Source organism: Phasianus colchicus, chromosome 8 (genome assembly GCF_987193195.1).
Source record: "Phasianus colchicus chromosome 8, bPhaCol1.hap1.1, whole genome shotgun sequence".
Classification (NCBI taxonomy): Eukaryota; Metazoa; Chordata; class Aves; order Galliformes; family Phasianidae; genus Phasianus; species Phasianus colchicus.
Window position 1 is genome coordinate 20,219,861 of NC_143443.1, and position 16,884 is coordinate 20,236,744.

The window sequence follows — 16,884 nt, forward strand, 5'->3', positions numbered from 1 at the left end:
TTACATCATAGGGACATAAAAATAATTTGTTCAAGGAAGTCGTGTCAGCACTGTGTGGGATTGGGCTATGTAAATAGCAATATTCACATTCATTCACGGGATGTTTGTTAATAAGAAGAAGAAAGATGAGTTGACAGGACTGATGCTTTGTCATCTTAAGTGGTCATTACTCCTGCCTAAAACTGAAAGGAAAAATTTAATCAAAGCAATGTTTTGTTTCATTCCCATTTTTGTGAGTGTATAAAATTATATGTAAATACACAAACTGGGTATTGAATGAGGTATGAAATTCTGCCCAATCCAGCTTTAATCTTTCAACTATTTTTTCTTGTGAATTGTTTCACATTCCTCCAGATTGAGAAGATTGGAGACTTACCTTTCAATTCCTTACTGATCCTGTTTTAAAAGTAACTGCTGATAACTTGATTAATCATTTTCTGGATCTAGTAGCAACAGCAGTATGAGATGATATGTAGGTTTAGTGCTCAATATAACTATTTTATGCAAAATAAAATCCCTCACCTCAGAGATTAGGTGCCTGGTTTAAATCCATGTCAAATGAACATTCAGATGAAGAATAATGTTGTGATTAACACAATGTATTGAAATTTGAAAGTCAGAAGTTTTAATTCCTAGGCAGTCATACCTGTCTGTGTGGCTGGCATCAGAAATTTCCTAGGAAAGCAACAAGAATATTTTTACTCTTTCTGTAAAGCAGGCTCAGTAATGTGTTCTTTTCTTCATGAAGCTATACTGCAGCTGAAGGTATGTTTGCTGAATGGGTATATTTGTACTGATTGTAGTGAAGCCAGGTTTGTTAAATAACAATAAAAATAATGTCAGGGATAACAATAAATGGTACCCAGCTTGCTCTGGACCCTTGTGTGACTAGGCTGTGCTGATAGATGTTCTTGTTTGCCTCCATAGTTGGTGAAGCTAGAGAGGTCAAAAAAGTAGATTTGCTCTTTCTAAAATTTGTTTTATTTGATCAGCTTTTGGGTCAGGACTGTGTGCTTCTACACAGTAGTCTAGGAAGCTTACTCTAATGATAAATGTGTCCTTAAATTATTTAGCATGTACAGTAGCTGCTTAATAACTGAAGTTTTTTGACACATGAAACAAATGGAAACAGATTCAGAGCTGATGAGTGATAAAGTCCTACTGGTCTGTAATGATTTTTAGGAAAACCTGGTGGCTCTTGTCTATTTTACCTTATGATGCTAACCAGAACAGATTCCAGGGTCCAGTACTTGACACCAAGGTCAAAGTGACAGAGACAGTACATGCTTGAGTGTATCCCTATAACAACCTTTGGTACAACAGGGACATAGACTTATATTGAAGCTTGCCATGGACCTGATTACCCCTAGGATGGAAGTAAGGCTAAGATGATGAAGAAAAAACTGAAGTGCAGGGCCACATAGAATCATAGACACAGAGCTTTTAGTCTTCCCTGCATAACTTATTCTTTAGCAACTTTTCATACAGGGAACTTGCTATATATAAAATGACTAGATATGATGAATCTATGCTTTTTTTAAAAATAAATTTGTGTTTCACTTTGATAAACAACGTACTTTGCAGGTTGTTTGATCATTAAGGCTGTATTTTTTCCTGGTCAGTATTGGTTAATTCCAGATGAGTCTGTGTTGTATCAGAGGTATGAACTGTGGTGAATGCTGAGCTCTTGTCTCTTGGCCATGTCATTGGTCCCTCATAAAAGTACGGCATGGGAGGATAGGAAGATATGTGCTGTGGAGTGGAGATAAGGCAAAGACATCTGCACATCAACCTTTTCAGATTGGCAGCTCAACCACGTTTCAGTCCACCTCTTTGTTTATCTAGTTCATACAGTCAGTGCTGAAAGGTTCACTAAAGCCAAGGTGATATCCGTTTATCCACCAAGCCAGCCGTCTCCTCATAGAAGGCTCTTGGTCTGATCAGGTCACTTTACCATTCACAAACCTGTGCTGGCTAATCCATTACCCTGTTTTTCTTCACGTCTAGGACTACTTGCATTCTCACTTTTCCCTGTGATTGAGGTGAGACTGAGCAGACTGTTCTCTGGATTCTCTTGCCTTTCCAGGATGGATAACATTTGCTTTCTTCCAGTCCTCAGGATCAGTTTCAGACACCTATGATCTTTAACGGGTAATTAAGGATGGCTTTCAGTAACATCATGTCCACTAGCTCTGTCAGTGCTTGTGAATGCATCCTATCAGGACACATGGACTTGATTAGGATCATCTAGCCTTTATAAATGCCTTGATTGTACCTTTATTGCCTGTGATCTCATGATCTCAGCTTCACCATCTCAGCCTGGCTGCAGCCAAATCTGTCCCCACCTTCACAGCCCTAAACAGGTCTTCCCTGTAGGAATCAGATCCAGCAAAGCATTTCTCTTTATTTTTATCAGAAACAAATTGTCAGTGCTCTGTAAAAGCCTTTTTGATTGCTTGTACTCCTACCTGTGTTGCTCTTCCAGTAGATACTGGTATGGTCACAGTCCTGCATGAGGACCAGTGCATGCAAATATGTGATTTTTTTTTCCAGTTGTCTGATGAGGACCTCATCTATTCTTTTCTCTCATCGGGTGTCTGTAGCAGATGTTTACCACCTACAAGTATAAAGTCTTTGCTTTAGCATAGAAGGCAGGCACTGAGAGGTTGTGGGGCTCTGAGTTGCACTAGGCCCACTAATGGCAACAGGGCTGCTCCTGGCTTCTCAGTTAGTACTTCACAGGGAACAGCCAATATTCCCAAATGCTTTAAGTGTTTCTGGTCCTGGATTATTACAATAAGTAGCCTGTAATGAGTACATGACTATTGCTAAACTGATGCTGCTGGTGAGCTTGTTTACAGACTTGCTGTTAGAGCATTCCTGCCCTTAGCAAAGGTACAGTTTTCTTTAAATTTGGAAATTAGAATAGATTACTGTATTTAGGATGATTGATTTATTAGATCACAACATCTATTATAGTGTGTTTTACTATAAATTGTTTGTACCTCACAGAGTCAGAGACAGGTATGGAAGGGAAGTTTGGAGGCAGTTCAGGAGTCTGTCTATCCCAGCACCTCTGTTCACAGCACATCAGCTAGAGCTGGTTGCTCAGGGCCAGTAGGGTTTGAAACCTTCAAGGATGGAAATTCCAAAGCCTCACTGGGCAAACAATTCCAGTGTTTGTTCACGTTTATGGTAGAAAAACAAAACAGAACTGTTTTATGTTTAAATGTTTCAACTGTTTCAATTTGTGTCTGCTGTCTCTTGTCCTGTCACTGAACAATATGAAGAAGTCTCTTCATCTTATTTACTTCTCCCCTCAGGTATTTATACAAATTGATAGTTCCCCCCCCTGAGCAAGGCTGAAGAATCTCAGTTTCCTCAACCCCTCCTCGTATAACAGATGTTCCAAACCCTTAATCACTTTACTAGTTCTTCAAGCACTTTGTAGGATGAAAGCTGTAAACAGGAGAAAATGATGTGGTAGAACAGCAAAATGAGGAAAATCATAGAACAGATTTAAAATATGCTGGATACAAGTGTAAATTGGCAGTCTCTGTTTGAAGGTACCTCTTCTTGATGTCTATTGTAACAATGGTTTCTCTTGTGATTTTTGGTAAGTTGCTGCTTAGCAGATGATGTCGCCTCAACATCCATATTTTAGTTCCTGACTGACAGAGGGTTATGATGGCAGAGGCATTTCTGACAAGTTTAAAAGATGCAAGGGTAATACACTAGACAGCATTCCAGATTTGTCAGTGGGAAAATGTAAATCTCCTTAATTTTATTCCTACTGAGCAGTGGCAACTAAGGTCTTGTATTTAAATGTGAATTATTAAATAGACAGCACAATGATGATAGGAGCAAGATGTGTTATATGTATCAACAAGTTCTCATAAGCCTGATACCTTGTCAAAAATTCATATTCCCATCTATGCATTTGTGATAAAGGCAAATCATTTTAAAAGTATTATGCCTTTTATTCTTAAAAGCCTACCAAGGATTTTAGATTAAGGAATGGAGTGAGATTTGCCATGTAAACTGGTAGATGAAAACTCCTAGCTTTAGGCCTCTAGAAGCTTAACTTACCACAACACTGAACAATCACATCTGAAAAATCTGAGCCAAGTGTTAACAGGTTGTAGTAATGTAGTCAGATGTTGTATGGCATCTTCATAGTTTCTTCTGCATTAGAAACCTTTAATGAAATGCATTTAATGGGTAGCTCAAAACATTATTAATGATGGAAAATCTTGAAAATAAGGTTGTTTTTTAATGAATGGATACAGCTAAACAATACAAAAGCTGCTAGCAATCTGAAGATGATGTATTATATCTGAGATCAATCTCAGCTCTTAGAATCCAGGGTGTTTGACAGTGACTGCAGGACTTGGAACTGTAGCAGTTTGGATTAGAAATAGCACTAAGGCATAAAACGTAGGTAAAGAATGGTGTGTGCTCTGTTCATTTTATACACCTTTGAAAAATGAGACGATGAGCATTGTATATGTGTATATACACTGCTGCATGGACTTTGGTGCTAAGGTTGATGCATGTGAATAGTCACCCATTTGAATGAGCTAGATTGTGGACTTGTATGGAGCATGAGTGTGCATAGTGAAGCATGAGTGGTATTGTTTGTAGAATCAGAGACTAAATATGAGATATAAACATAGTTGACTTTCCATTTAAGTATAGTACTTCTGCAGCAGAATGAATGAGGCTTTTTGTACACACAGTGCTAAATAATAGCTTTTAGAAGATGAGATGGAGGTCTCTTTTTAAATATAATCTCATGAAGTATTACCTACGTTTCTTGCCATGTTTTTCTTCCTACAGAAGTGGTTCGTGATCTGTCTAGTTGATGAGATTGGATGAGTTACTAGGTTGAGAATGAGCTCCTGAAGGCAGTTCAGCTTTTTTCAAAGCAGAATTATGTATATTAATTGTATCTGGGAGGGAATCAGTCCTCTTCTGTCCAGAGCCTAAAAGGAGTCCAAACTGTAATACCTTACGCAGCTGAAAGCCATGTGATCTCACTAGCACCATGTTGAGCCCAGACTTCTAACCACTGTAGTGAGAAAGCTCAAAATGTGGGGGCATAATGGAAAGCTGGAAACGGTGTTTTATTTGATGCTCAGTTTGATCAAATGTACATCAACACAAAAAATGCAGTTTGAATGCAAACTGAATCTGAAGTCTGTAATTTTGTAATCATAAAAAAAACCTCTGAATATTTTGCGTATTTGAGAACTGTTTTATAAATGATTTCTGTAGAAAACTCTGAAGATGATACTGTCAAGCAATGGCACTGCTTATGCAAACTTCTATGATTTGTTGCAGTCATGGGAATAAAATTGTGAAACCAGCACTGTCAACTTCCTAAGCTAATATGACTTCAGAACTGGCATATGGTGCCAAGTTATGGGCTGAGGAGTGATTGTTCACTTGAGAATAGCTTCTGGCTAGAATCCTCACTTTGTCTCACCCTAAAACTGGTACATTATTGAAATAAGGAATCAATTGTAAGTATCGGTTTTGTTTAATCTTTTCCCACCAGCATATTGATAAGTTATTAATATTGAGATAATGCTTTCAGAAAAATGTTATCCGAGTGACTCTTGTTTGCAAAAGTTAATGCTAACAAACATCCAAAATACAGGAAGACTTTCTATTTTTTTATTAAATATAGGGAAATATGGAACTAATGCCTTTTATGTAACTCAGTAGGTTAAATTCATCTGTGACCATAGTCATATGACTGGATAGAGACACATGGAAAATGCTGCTTCACAAAGCTTGACTCAGTATATATTCTCAAGTGCTGTTTAAAAAAAAAAAAAAAACCAAAAAAAACACAGTGTGAGGATATGAAGCTAGGGCTGGAGTGTCTTACCCTATGCCCTATTTTTACTTACTTTGGGGGGAAAAAAATCATTATTTTAGGAAGTAAAAATGAAATTTCCTTCAGCGAAGTCTATTGTTTTAATTGGTACCAAAATGATGTTTCCCATGAATGAGAGAGTCTTCTCATACAGTGCAAATGAAATGCAGTCCATCCAATAACATGTTATTGAGTTAAAGGTTTTATTCTTGAGAGGGCTGGAAATAGTATTCCTGTTGAAAATCAATTGAAATAGAATGCTTCACTTACTTAACAAACCCTGAGACGTTTTGAATATCATTAATTTGTTTTGTAAAATATGTGGAAATTTGGTTGTTCCTTCTTTATTGCTTTGTTTGCTGGTTCTGCCATTATAACTGGTATGAGGAGCTTTCTCAAGGATTGCTTCTGCTGAGCTTATTGGAGTTTTAAATTTGCTTTGACTTAAGATCTAGTAGCAAGTCTTGTTTTTAATTTGCAGTGCAAGTTGATTGCATAATTGTGAAGCTGTTTGACATGTGTGATACAATTTGATTTGCATTCCTGCCAGCTTTCAACTGTAAGAAACAAAATCTGTTAGTAACAATTTTAGTGGGAGCCATTGGAGGGTTTCTACAGTTTGTTTGCCACCTCCCAGAGACTGAAAGATGAGACTCTTTTAAAGGTATTTGAACACTTCATGTGATTGCTTAGTTGAGCTGCAGAGTATGGTGGTGTGAGTGGCTTTGTTATATTTAGGGAATAAATACTGGGAACAGTATAATATAGGTATGATACCATACGTATAATGGAGTATAGAGTGGAAGAAACATAACGCTGGCTGAAACAAGGATTAAAAATTAAAATATAGCAAATAGTCATTAGGAAGTATTGTGGGGAAGAACTGATCAGAAAACTTAAGTGATTGTACTGAAAGAGAACTACTTTGTGCCTCAGAGGATATGTACATGGAGAATGACCAACATATCCTGGACATCTACAAAGGAGACGCAGTCTCACTTGTGCAACAGCCATGTTCAGGCTGCCCTGTGCATGTTATATTGCTTCAGTTTTCCAATAATGTCACTGATTTTCATGGACTAATATTGTTCTCTCTCTTTTCACTGTTGTGCAGTAGTAGGGAGACTTGAAGTAGGGTTGATTCCTGAGTAGCTATTCTCTGGAAAAGCCACAGAATAGGCACTTGATTCTCTTGTAGAGAACAGAATAGAAGGAAACTGAATGGGCAGAAGTATATAGTCAGACAGCAGTGTAGGTAGAGAAGTAGTATTTGAGTATACATTAGTAGCAATGGCAATGCATACAGTTAGTGCCATGAATTCAGAGGAAGACTAACAAGCAGTGGAAGTGAAATAACTGGCCAACAGAAACCAGAAGAGTAATTCTTTGTTGTGCATGGAGAGAAACTGATTCACAGCTGATGTGGGTCATTGCAAATTATGACTTGAAGCCACTGTCAAAATGGGTGACCTTTGCTTGCCTCAACTTTACACAGAATTGATGTGAGTTTATATAAAACATAGGACTATAAAGGACTACTTTGGTCATTCTGTGGTTCCCCACAATTACAGACAACTGTGAAATAATGCCTCCTCCATTTCACTCTACAGAGGATACCACAAGCCACAAAACACTTTTTCGGTATCCTGTAGGAAACTAAAGATGATGTATAGGAGATCAAAGTCCACTGAAACTGTAGTCTGCCATAATACAAAATGGAGAGATTAAGTATACCACCAGTATTTTAGTTGCTAACAGTTTCTAACCCCATCTCAGATCACTGTTTTGAAACTGGGTGCCTAGGCATATGGATGCACATCTAGAGTTCTTCCTGCTGTTGCAATCTACAGTGGTTCAAAGCAAACTCCCCTCTGAGTTTTGTCACCAAAAATAGTTATGTGTGGAAAAAATAGTTATGGCACTATGCAAGACTATACTAGATGGAAGAACTGCTTCTGAAGCCAAAATAATGCCAGTACATTAGATCTGTTTTTTTTTTTTTTTTTTTACCTGAGTAAATATGTGGTGATTTCACTTAAGCTGCCAACAGGTCAAGCAAGGTGATTCTTCCTTCTTCCTCTGTGTTCAATGTCTATGAGAACACATCTGGAGTGCTGTGTCCAGGCCCAGGCTCTTCAGTAAAAAGAAGATAAGGAGCGAGTCCAACACAGAGCCACAAAGATGAGTAAGGGGCTGGAGCAACTTATGTATGTGGAGAGGCTGAGAGCACTGGCCCTGCTCCTCTTGGCCAAGAGAAGGCTCTGGGAGACCTTAACAATGGGTATAAATATCGGAGGGAATGAAGATAAGCAAGTCCAAACTGTTCTTTGTGGTTAGTGATAGGGCACCTGAAATTCCATCTGAACACAAGAGAACCCTTCACTAAGAGGGTGGTCAGTCACTGGAATAGGTCACCCTGAGAGATTGTGGAGTCTCTGCCTGTGGGGAAACTCAAAACCTGACTAGACACAGTCCTGAACAGCTATCTTTAGCTGGCCCTCCCTGGCTTGCACTAGATCTCTTCCAAGCTGAGCAATTCTGTGATGTTTTCAAGTTTTGAAAGTCTTTGAATTCCCATCAAATGTGTAGGTTTCAAAACTCTGAGAGTTGCACTAATGAGTAAAAATAATGAAGTGCATTGAGTTCTCAAGTTCTTCTGTGTTCCTTTAAATATACACTTTATTCATATCAAATGTAAACAATTACTTTGTTTTGCATTGGGATGATTCAGCAGTTGTTCAAGGCTTTCAATAAACCACTCCTTTTTAAATAATGCTTAGATAAAACCTTTTTTTTGTTAGGCCAGCTCATGTTTGTAAAGGGATTAATAGATTTATATTAAAAATAAGTAATTACTGTGTTAGAGGACAGTGAGTATAAGTCAGTAGTGAAGTCAGGTTTAAGACACACAGGGAAACAAGAGCTGTATTTTCATCGCTGTCTTGAGGGCTGTGGTGTGCTCTGTAGCATACTTGCTGCTGTAAATATACAATACATATTTACCAGAACTAGCTCTATTAGTTTTGTTTCGCTCCTAACCTGAAAACGTCCACTTTGAATCAAATACTGCACCGTTAGCTTCTAACTGCACTAAGTAAATCCAAGTGCTCACATCAGTTCCGTGGCCCTGTGCTTTTATTACACCTGGTAGATGCAATGTTGGGAGTTAACTACTTTTGAAATAACAGTAAATTCAGAAGCATTTATTAATGCAATTTCTTTCCTCCTGATGTAAATTAGGAACAAGTATCGAAATATTTTTGTTGCGCTACTTTCCTCAGATAATGAAATAAGAGCATCTTTTGCAGTGCTTCTCATTTCTGCTTTATGCTGTAGTCTTGAAAGGTGCTAAGTGCCTCAGCCTTGTTTTCAGAGTTAAAAGCATTCAGCGTCTCATAAATACAGCCTGGTACCAGCAGGGCCAGCCTCCTAAATTTTAGGGAGATGGAGCAAGAATGTGTCATTTGCCCTCTGCCTGGAATGTGACTGGTGCCCCTTCAGAAAGGTTTCAGAAAGGTGTGTGGGAGTCCATGCCAATGGGGCATGTTTTCCAGCACCTTGACTGCTGCACAGTTACTGCTATATGGGCTACATGATAGGATAGAGACAGGACTTTGTTTTTAACATGCCTCGATAGAACATTGTGTATCCATTATTGTGTAAACGTGGGCTTTGTTGATAAATTTAAGAAAATGTCTCTTTTTTTTTTTTTTTTTTTTTTCCAGTAGTGAGATTTGATTAAAATGTGCTTTGGAATATCAAACTTAGAATCCAGTCTATTTATAAAGCAAGTCTTACTGGCCACAGTCATGTTGAAACAGCCAGGAGAGCATTGGCAGATGTTTGTGTGTGTGTGCAGTCCAAGCTGGGTCACTCATGCTCATTCTGAAATTGTCAACTTCTGCTAAACTGCCAGAATGCAACTGCTGACTAAAATACTCCCTTTTGCTAAGTAAAATGTTTACATGAAGAAGGGCTTATATTCTCTCCTAGTAACATGCTTCACAAGCTGTGCTTTCAAAGGAGCAGCGTTCATTTAACAATAATCTTGCCACCTTTCACGACAGTGCTTTCTACAGTTTCGAATTTCAAGCGGGATTACCCTCGGTGTCTTCATGTCAATGCTGTCTGTTTTGTCGTGCATTCACCGTGGCACCGAAACGTTAACGAGAACACCTTCCTGCTCCCGGCCCGGCAGGTGGGTGCTGGAGGGCACGGCCGGGGGCAGGAACCAAAGGGAGGGGACCCGAACGGAGCGTCCCGCTGCGGAATGGCCCCGGTGCGGTGTCATGCAGGACGAGGGCATCGCAGCTAACAGAGGAAATGCCTCCTTGTGTTGTTGTCTTTGGTGTTTTACGAGAGTTAACATTTTCTAGAGATACCGCAGTTGAAAAAGACCATTAAGGCCGCTTTGGTTTTATGAAGAATTTCCTGGTGCCGGAGCGTTCTTAGGAGCAGGGTGCTGAAAGCGGATGGGTTTGACCGCAGAGGCAGCTTTCACGCGTGCTTAGCGTTTCCCCGGCTGGTTGGAGGCGGGGGGCCTAACTTGGTCCGGCGCCTCACTGTTTCTCCGTGAAAGTTGGAGAGAGGGAAGGCGAGGGCAGGGAAAGGGTCCGAAGCGCCGCTTCCCCGCGGGCAGAAGCTGAGGTTGCCTTTAAGGACCTTTAGGAACGCCGCAAGGGCCGGAGCTGGGCAGCAAGGTGCCGCCGAGGCGGGGGCCGCGCTGCCGCTCCGCTCGCTGCCCGCTGCGGCGCTTACCTGTGGCCCCCGCGGGGCCGCTCGGGGCTGCGGGCGGCTCCCGGCGCGGCGCTGCGGGCGGTGGCGCAGCAGGGCTCGGCCGGGGAGCAGCGCCTGCGCGCCCGTCCCGCCCGCCCTGGGACCGACCGCGGCAGCCGGCGGGGAGGGAAGGAGGGAGGGAGCGCTCGGAGGGGGCGGGAGGCGCACGCCGTTTCCCTTTCTCTTTCGCTGGGCGGCTGCCCGCCCGAGGCCGCGGGGCTCCGCCAGGTACGGCGGGGGTCGGGGGGCGCCGCGGGCGGGGCGGGACGGGAGTTCGGGGAGAGCCCGCCCGCGGCCGGGCCGCCCCGTCCGGAGGGCCGCGGGGGGGGGGAAAAGGGGGGCAGGAAGGGCACGGCTCCTCCCCGCGGGGGCCCGGCGAGGCCTGCGGAGCGCGTCGTGCTTCTCGGGGCCGGGCGGGCGGCGAGACGGCCGCGGGCCCCGGCGGGGCGGGCGGGAGCTGCACCTGTCACCCCGCGGCGGCCGAAGTCCCGGGAGGGCGGCGGGGCGGGCCGGGGCTCGGCTGCAAGAGCGGCCGCCGCGGTTACATAAACGGCGACCCGCGCGCCCGGCAGGCCGATGGCGACGCGTGTCAGCGGGCGTCGGCCCGCACCGCCGGCTCACGCGGCTCTGTCTCCACGTGTGCTGCAGGTCCCGAGATGGCTCGCCTGACGCCGCGGCGGGAGGTGCGAGCCGCGGCCCCCTGAGAGCTCCCGCACCGCGAGCAAATGCCTGGAAAAGTCCCGCTGCGCAGAGCGGCACCGCGGCTCTCCTGAACGGCGGGCAGCAGCGCCTCCCGGATCCGCTCCCCGACCCCCGGCACTCCGGCAGCCCGTCCTGCCCCACGAATGGCTGCGCAGAGGAAACACTTGGTGAAAGATTTCAATCCTCACATCACCTGTTACATCTGCAAAGGCTATCTTATCAAGCCCACCACGGTCACGGAGTGCCTCCACACCTGTAAGTACCTCGCAGCGCATCCGTCCTTTGTAAGTGGCAACCCTGCGAGTTTCAGCTGATGTCTCCTCGCTTTGTTTGCTGGTGGTGCGCTGCACGGAGCGCTCGGTGATTTGTGGCGGGGTGTACCTGTACCTCTCTGCCACTTGGGTACACCTGAGGCTGTGGATGCTCTCCTCAGCATCCCATAGGGCGAGGATGGCCCTTTCCTCCCCCCTGAGCAGGGTGGTAGCGCTGGGCACAGAACACACGTGTGTCACCGCAGCCTGCTCAGAATGAGACTATTGATCGGGTGTGGTACTCTGATGATGAGGCTGCACCGCTTTGAAACTGAAGCAAGTGCAACTGTTGGTGTACCACAGCACACACAGCCACTTGGGTTGGGTCTAGTTCTCCTAACTCCGTAGTGCCCTCCGTGGCACAGTGAGTAGAAGTACTTGAAATTTGGTAGAATGCTTACGGAGGGAGTAGATCTCTTTGAAACTGACTCAGAAGAGATTATTCAGGTTGTCTTACGTTCCCAATGCTTCTAAAACATTGGTGTGTGAATGATGCTGGATGTATCAGTGATCCTATCAGGCCCAGTAGACTTACTTCCTTAAGTGGAATTGCTTACATGCATAAATTTTTTTTAGATGAATTCTTGAATATAAAATTTCTTTTATTTTTATTTTATATCATTTTTATTTGGAGTATTTCCAAATAAAAATTGAAATTCTCCAGAACTGTGTGTTTTCTGGTAATCTTCCCCTTTTAAAACCCATAGTAAATACAGTTCGAAGGCTTGTCTTAGCATTTCCCCTCCATTCAGTGCAACGTTGTTGTTGTAGTTGTTACTTTTTATGCTATGTTGTTACTAAGCCAAAGCCTTGTATGTTCTGGTCACCAGGATATCAAGCACATAAATAATTAAACCTGTCATTCCTATGTGGTGTTCGTGGTACAGAGACAGTATTGTTTACCATTACAACATTCTTATTATTAGCTTACTTTCTCAGAAAGATTAATTTTGAACAGATTTTTCCCAAGTCTAGTATCAGCTAAGGGTTATAAAATTCTTTTGGTTTGGGCTGTTTGGTGAAGGAGCTTAACTGCCAGGGGAAAGAAGTTAAGCAGAGCACCCTTATAACATTTTGAAATGAAATGGGGAGAGGTATATTAGCTGTTACTGTTAATCTTTCCCTTTAAAGAAAATGAAAAGCTTCCAGCATTAGTCTTTTTTTTTTTTTTTTTTTTTTTGTGTGTGTGTGTGTGTGTGTCTGAAGTTTAATAAACAGTAGTAACTTTTAAAAAGTTGGGATGAAGCAAAGTTGTTACATCAGAAATCATCTCGGACTCCAAAATTAAGAAACAACAACAACAAAAAACACTTTGTTTTTCTTATGGGATTTTTCTCTTTAGATAACTTATTTGTTTATTTACTTTCATTCCTATTACAAAACAATAATGGCAGAAGGAGCATTTTCTCTCAGCAGCATCTGTTGCTTTTGTTCACTTGTGGATTGTGAGCTGGTTGCTGAGACAGCTCTGTTACTGCCTGTCCCCCATTCTGCAGCTGCTTAGTGCAAGTGAAGCTTGCTGAGCTTCCATGTAGGTACACAGGCCTCCTCCAGCAAAAGATGTCCTGTGTTTGGGTTCATTCAGTAGACATACAAGAAAGAAGGTGTTGAATCTTTGTAGTGGCTAGTTGCCAATATATGATGCTTACAATGATGGAAAAGAATTTTAAAAAACTTCAAATGTTGATAGGGAAGCCTTATGTCTATAGAGGAAGATATGTATGTTGCAGAATTTAGGAGTGTACTGTGAGGAATTATTTTACACTTTGGTTTTTAGAGTACTTTTTCTTTTCTTTTCTTTCTTTTTTTTTTTTTTTCCTGACATGTAGATATGATTTTTCATCCACAGCTAAACAGTTACCACGAATTCTAATACTTTTAATTCTCCTTTGGTGCTTGTCTTGCACTCTGCTCATTGCTGTAGTTCAAAACTGTACAAATGATTCAAATCTGCAGATATGAACAGTTTAAGAAGGAAGGTAAACTCTTTAGATGCTGGGAATGTGGTCTGTTTTTATGGAAGAGATGGCAAGTGAGTATTGACATAGATGTTCTCTGGTGATCATAGTAACTAATGTGATGAACAGTAATCAAATCAGTTAGTGGTTAATTAACATCTGTGTTTACTGAAAAATGTTAAGTAATGAAGTTCTGTGTTGAGAAATGTGTGTCTTTTTAAAAGCAGTATTTCTAATGAGGTTTTTGTAAATGTTAGACAGACGACTGAACTCCCCTATTTCACTATTTACTGGAAAGATTAAATGCAACTTAGGCATCAGTGGTATGAATTTCCCTGCATTTGTTGGGAAGGAAATGCTTACAACACTGCAAGAATAATGCATTATTCTACAAAAGCACCTCTTTGTTCCTTTGCTACTTTCAACAGAATTATTTTGCCTTCTGTACTGAGACTTTTTTCTGTTCTCTTAGATGATTGTCAAGGATATGTAAGCACTACTGGCTGAAGCAGGCTAGATGTGAGCTGGGGGTATGTCCCATTATCTTCTCCCAGGTCACTCCATTGTTTTGCACAGTGAATACTTAGAAAAACTGGCAAATAGACTTTCCTCAGGAACAATCTTTAGCATCCTACAGTATGTCAGACTGTTTAAATGACTTCCAGAGGTGTTGGTTGGAAGGGATGTGTGAGTCTGTCTCAGCCAACCTCATGTATGATGCAGTTTAATTGCCAGCACTGCAACAGGTTGAGCCACGGCTCTGAATATCTGAGCTGTGAAAACTTCCAAGTGTGGAGTCTCCACAACCTCTCTAAATAAGCATATCAATGCAGCACAATTCACCTTGTGAAGAAATGTTTCTGAATTGACTGATGCTTTTTGCTATACCATTTGCCACTACTAGGAAGAGTTTGGCTCGATCTGTTCTTGCCAATGTTATGGCATTGTTATGAATGTTGTTGCCATTCAAATGGTATAGGCTGTTATTAGTGGCACCTGCCAGCCTTTACCATAATTTGCTTTTGGTAAATCTGTGTTGACTGCCCCTGATTGCCTTTTTGTCCCTCTAATTGATTGGACATTGATTCCAAGGGACATGGCATGTTCTGTTGTCTTTCCTGGGAGTTATTTAGCTGTAGTTCCCCCAGCCATCCTTCTTGTCCTTAAAGCTGAGCATAACACACTGCCCTTTTCCACTCAGGCAGACACTCTGTGTAACCACTTTGATCAGGGAGGTAGCTTTCATCTTACTGAATCCTACCTAGCCCATAGATTTGAATGCATCCAGTCTTTGTAAGTAGGCCCTAACCTGCTGCTTCCTGGCTGCTGGTCATACCTCTCCTTCCTAAATCACTCTGGTGCACTTGGACATTTGAGTTCAGCCTCTGCCTCTGAAGGCAAAAAAGACATTGAGGACTTCAGGCCTTTTGATGTTACCTATTCCTGAATTATCTTCCTCTTTCATTAGCTGGCCCATGTTTTCTATGAGCTTCATAAAGCCACTGGTCTACTTGTAGAATCCCCTCTAAGTCTCTCATTAGTTTTAGCTCTGGCCATGCTTTGGTCTTCCTGATTTGATCCTTAAGTGCCCAAGCAGTGACTTTATGTCCTTTTGTTTCCCATCCTCGTTTCCACTTCTAAAATGTTCTCTTTTTGCGTATTAAATAGGAAGCTTTTGCACCAAGCAGTTCTTGTGTCCCAGGCAGCTCTGACAGAATTCCCTGTACATTAGGCTGCTTAGCTCTTGATGGCTAAATAAATGTTATTTAAAAAACGGCCAGCCCTCTTGGGTACCTCTCTTTCTAACGACAGTCTGTCTGTGAGGAGGAGATGAAGTGATGCACTGCTCCTACCTGGCCTCTCTAGCATTTGTGTTAAGAAATTGTCAACCAGTACAATCTAGGAGCTGTGGAAATGCCCTTCTGTCTGGAAAACATCCAGAGATGAAAATTTCAGTATAAACTTCAGTGTTTTTCAGGTGTTGCTGTATGCTCCAAAAAGCTAGTGCTCTCACCAGGAGATCCCAAAAGAACTTTACTGCAGCAAAGTTTCACACGCTCAGATAAGCAAGCTGAACTACTTCTGTGTTCCTTGTCCTGCAGCTGCTCCAGTAAATGGCATGGAGCAACTTAGCAGATCTGTCTTACCTTGAAAGAGATTTCAAATCAAGTGAGCTTTCTTGGTCAATGCTCTCTGCTTGCTAACAGAAGGAAACCTGCCTGACTGTGCCTGATAACTGTAATTAACAGCAAGTAGTCTCACGTGTCTATTTTCTGAGAAGGGCAGTTAAGTATATTAAAGGTTTTTGTCCTGGTTTTACGCAGAGACTTTCCTAAAAGTAAGTGCTTTTAATGTGTTTTTAAGGTAGCTAATTAAGTACTTGTTACATGTCTGTGCCATCAGAGATAATTTGATATTTCACTAGCTGTGTGTATACTGCATTCTTCCTTTCCTTCCTGGCTGAAGGAGTGCTTAAATTTGAGAGAGGACATTCTCGGAAGAATTCAAAGGATGAGTTCTAACAAAGAATTTATCCCATTATCAACTAATTAAACTTTTTCTTGTGGGATATTTAGAAGAAAAATGCAGTTATAACTTTATTTGGGTTCCTTGGTGATCAATATTTTTTAAAATACCCTCTTCTCAATAAACAGTATCTATGGATGCACCCCAAAATATATGTATTTTGTAGCTGGGAACAAAGATCTAAAAGAATGTTTGAACCAGATAGCTCTGTATTGGGAAATGCAGCATTGTGTAGTATGTTATGGTTGCCAGCCAATTAGCATATGTCACACAAATACTTTTATCAATTGTAATGAATCATCTTTTGTGAGTTTAAGTTTTATTATGGCTCATCTGAACTGTCATAGTATAGTCAGGAAATACGGGTCCTCTTTTCACTGGCATGTGATGCATGAACCTCAAAATTCTACAGAGTGCGCAGCGGTTGGTTAAACTGTTTCCTTATGCCTGTTCACCATCACTGTAACCCACCATAAAGCAAGTGCAAATCATGTCATTTTGTTAGTCTGAACTAGAAGTGTTAAAGGTCTTTCTTTTTTCCCCTGAAGTTGTGAATTAAATATATCTGTAATTTATTTATTTTAATGAGTCCCTTTTTCCTTCATCCAGCACTTAGGCTCCACCCCATTCTCTGAAGCTTCAAAGTGACAGGCTTTAACAAATGTTCAATGTCTTACATTGAAAAGAGGAAAATTTCATATCTGAAATTTCATATCTGAAATTACTG

The 16,884-nt window shown here is 41.7% G+C and overlaps 1 protein-coding gene across 5 annotated transcripts in view; it reads left to right on the forward strand.

The window, feature by feature from the left end:
• The window catches only part of PCGF5 (polycomb group ring finger 5), a 59,366-nt gene that overhangs the window by 12,885 nt on the left and 29,597 nt on the right, over positions 1-16,884 (forward strand). For 4 of the 5 annotated variants that reach the window (XM_090145212.1, XM_031610389.2, XM_031610387.2 and 1 more), the window contains exons 1-2: positions 10,742-10,888; positions 11,309-11,617. In XM_090145212.1, coding sequence (XP_090001338.1) covers positions 11,506-11,617 — 112 coding nt within the window. In that variant the 5' untranslated portion in view covers positions 10,742-10,888; positions 11,309-11,505. Of the gene's footprint in view, positions 1-10,741; positions 10,889-11,308; positions 11,618-16,884 lie in introns of those variants that run through there. The other variant, XM_090145211.1, reaches the window with a different exon arrangement.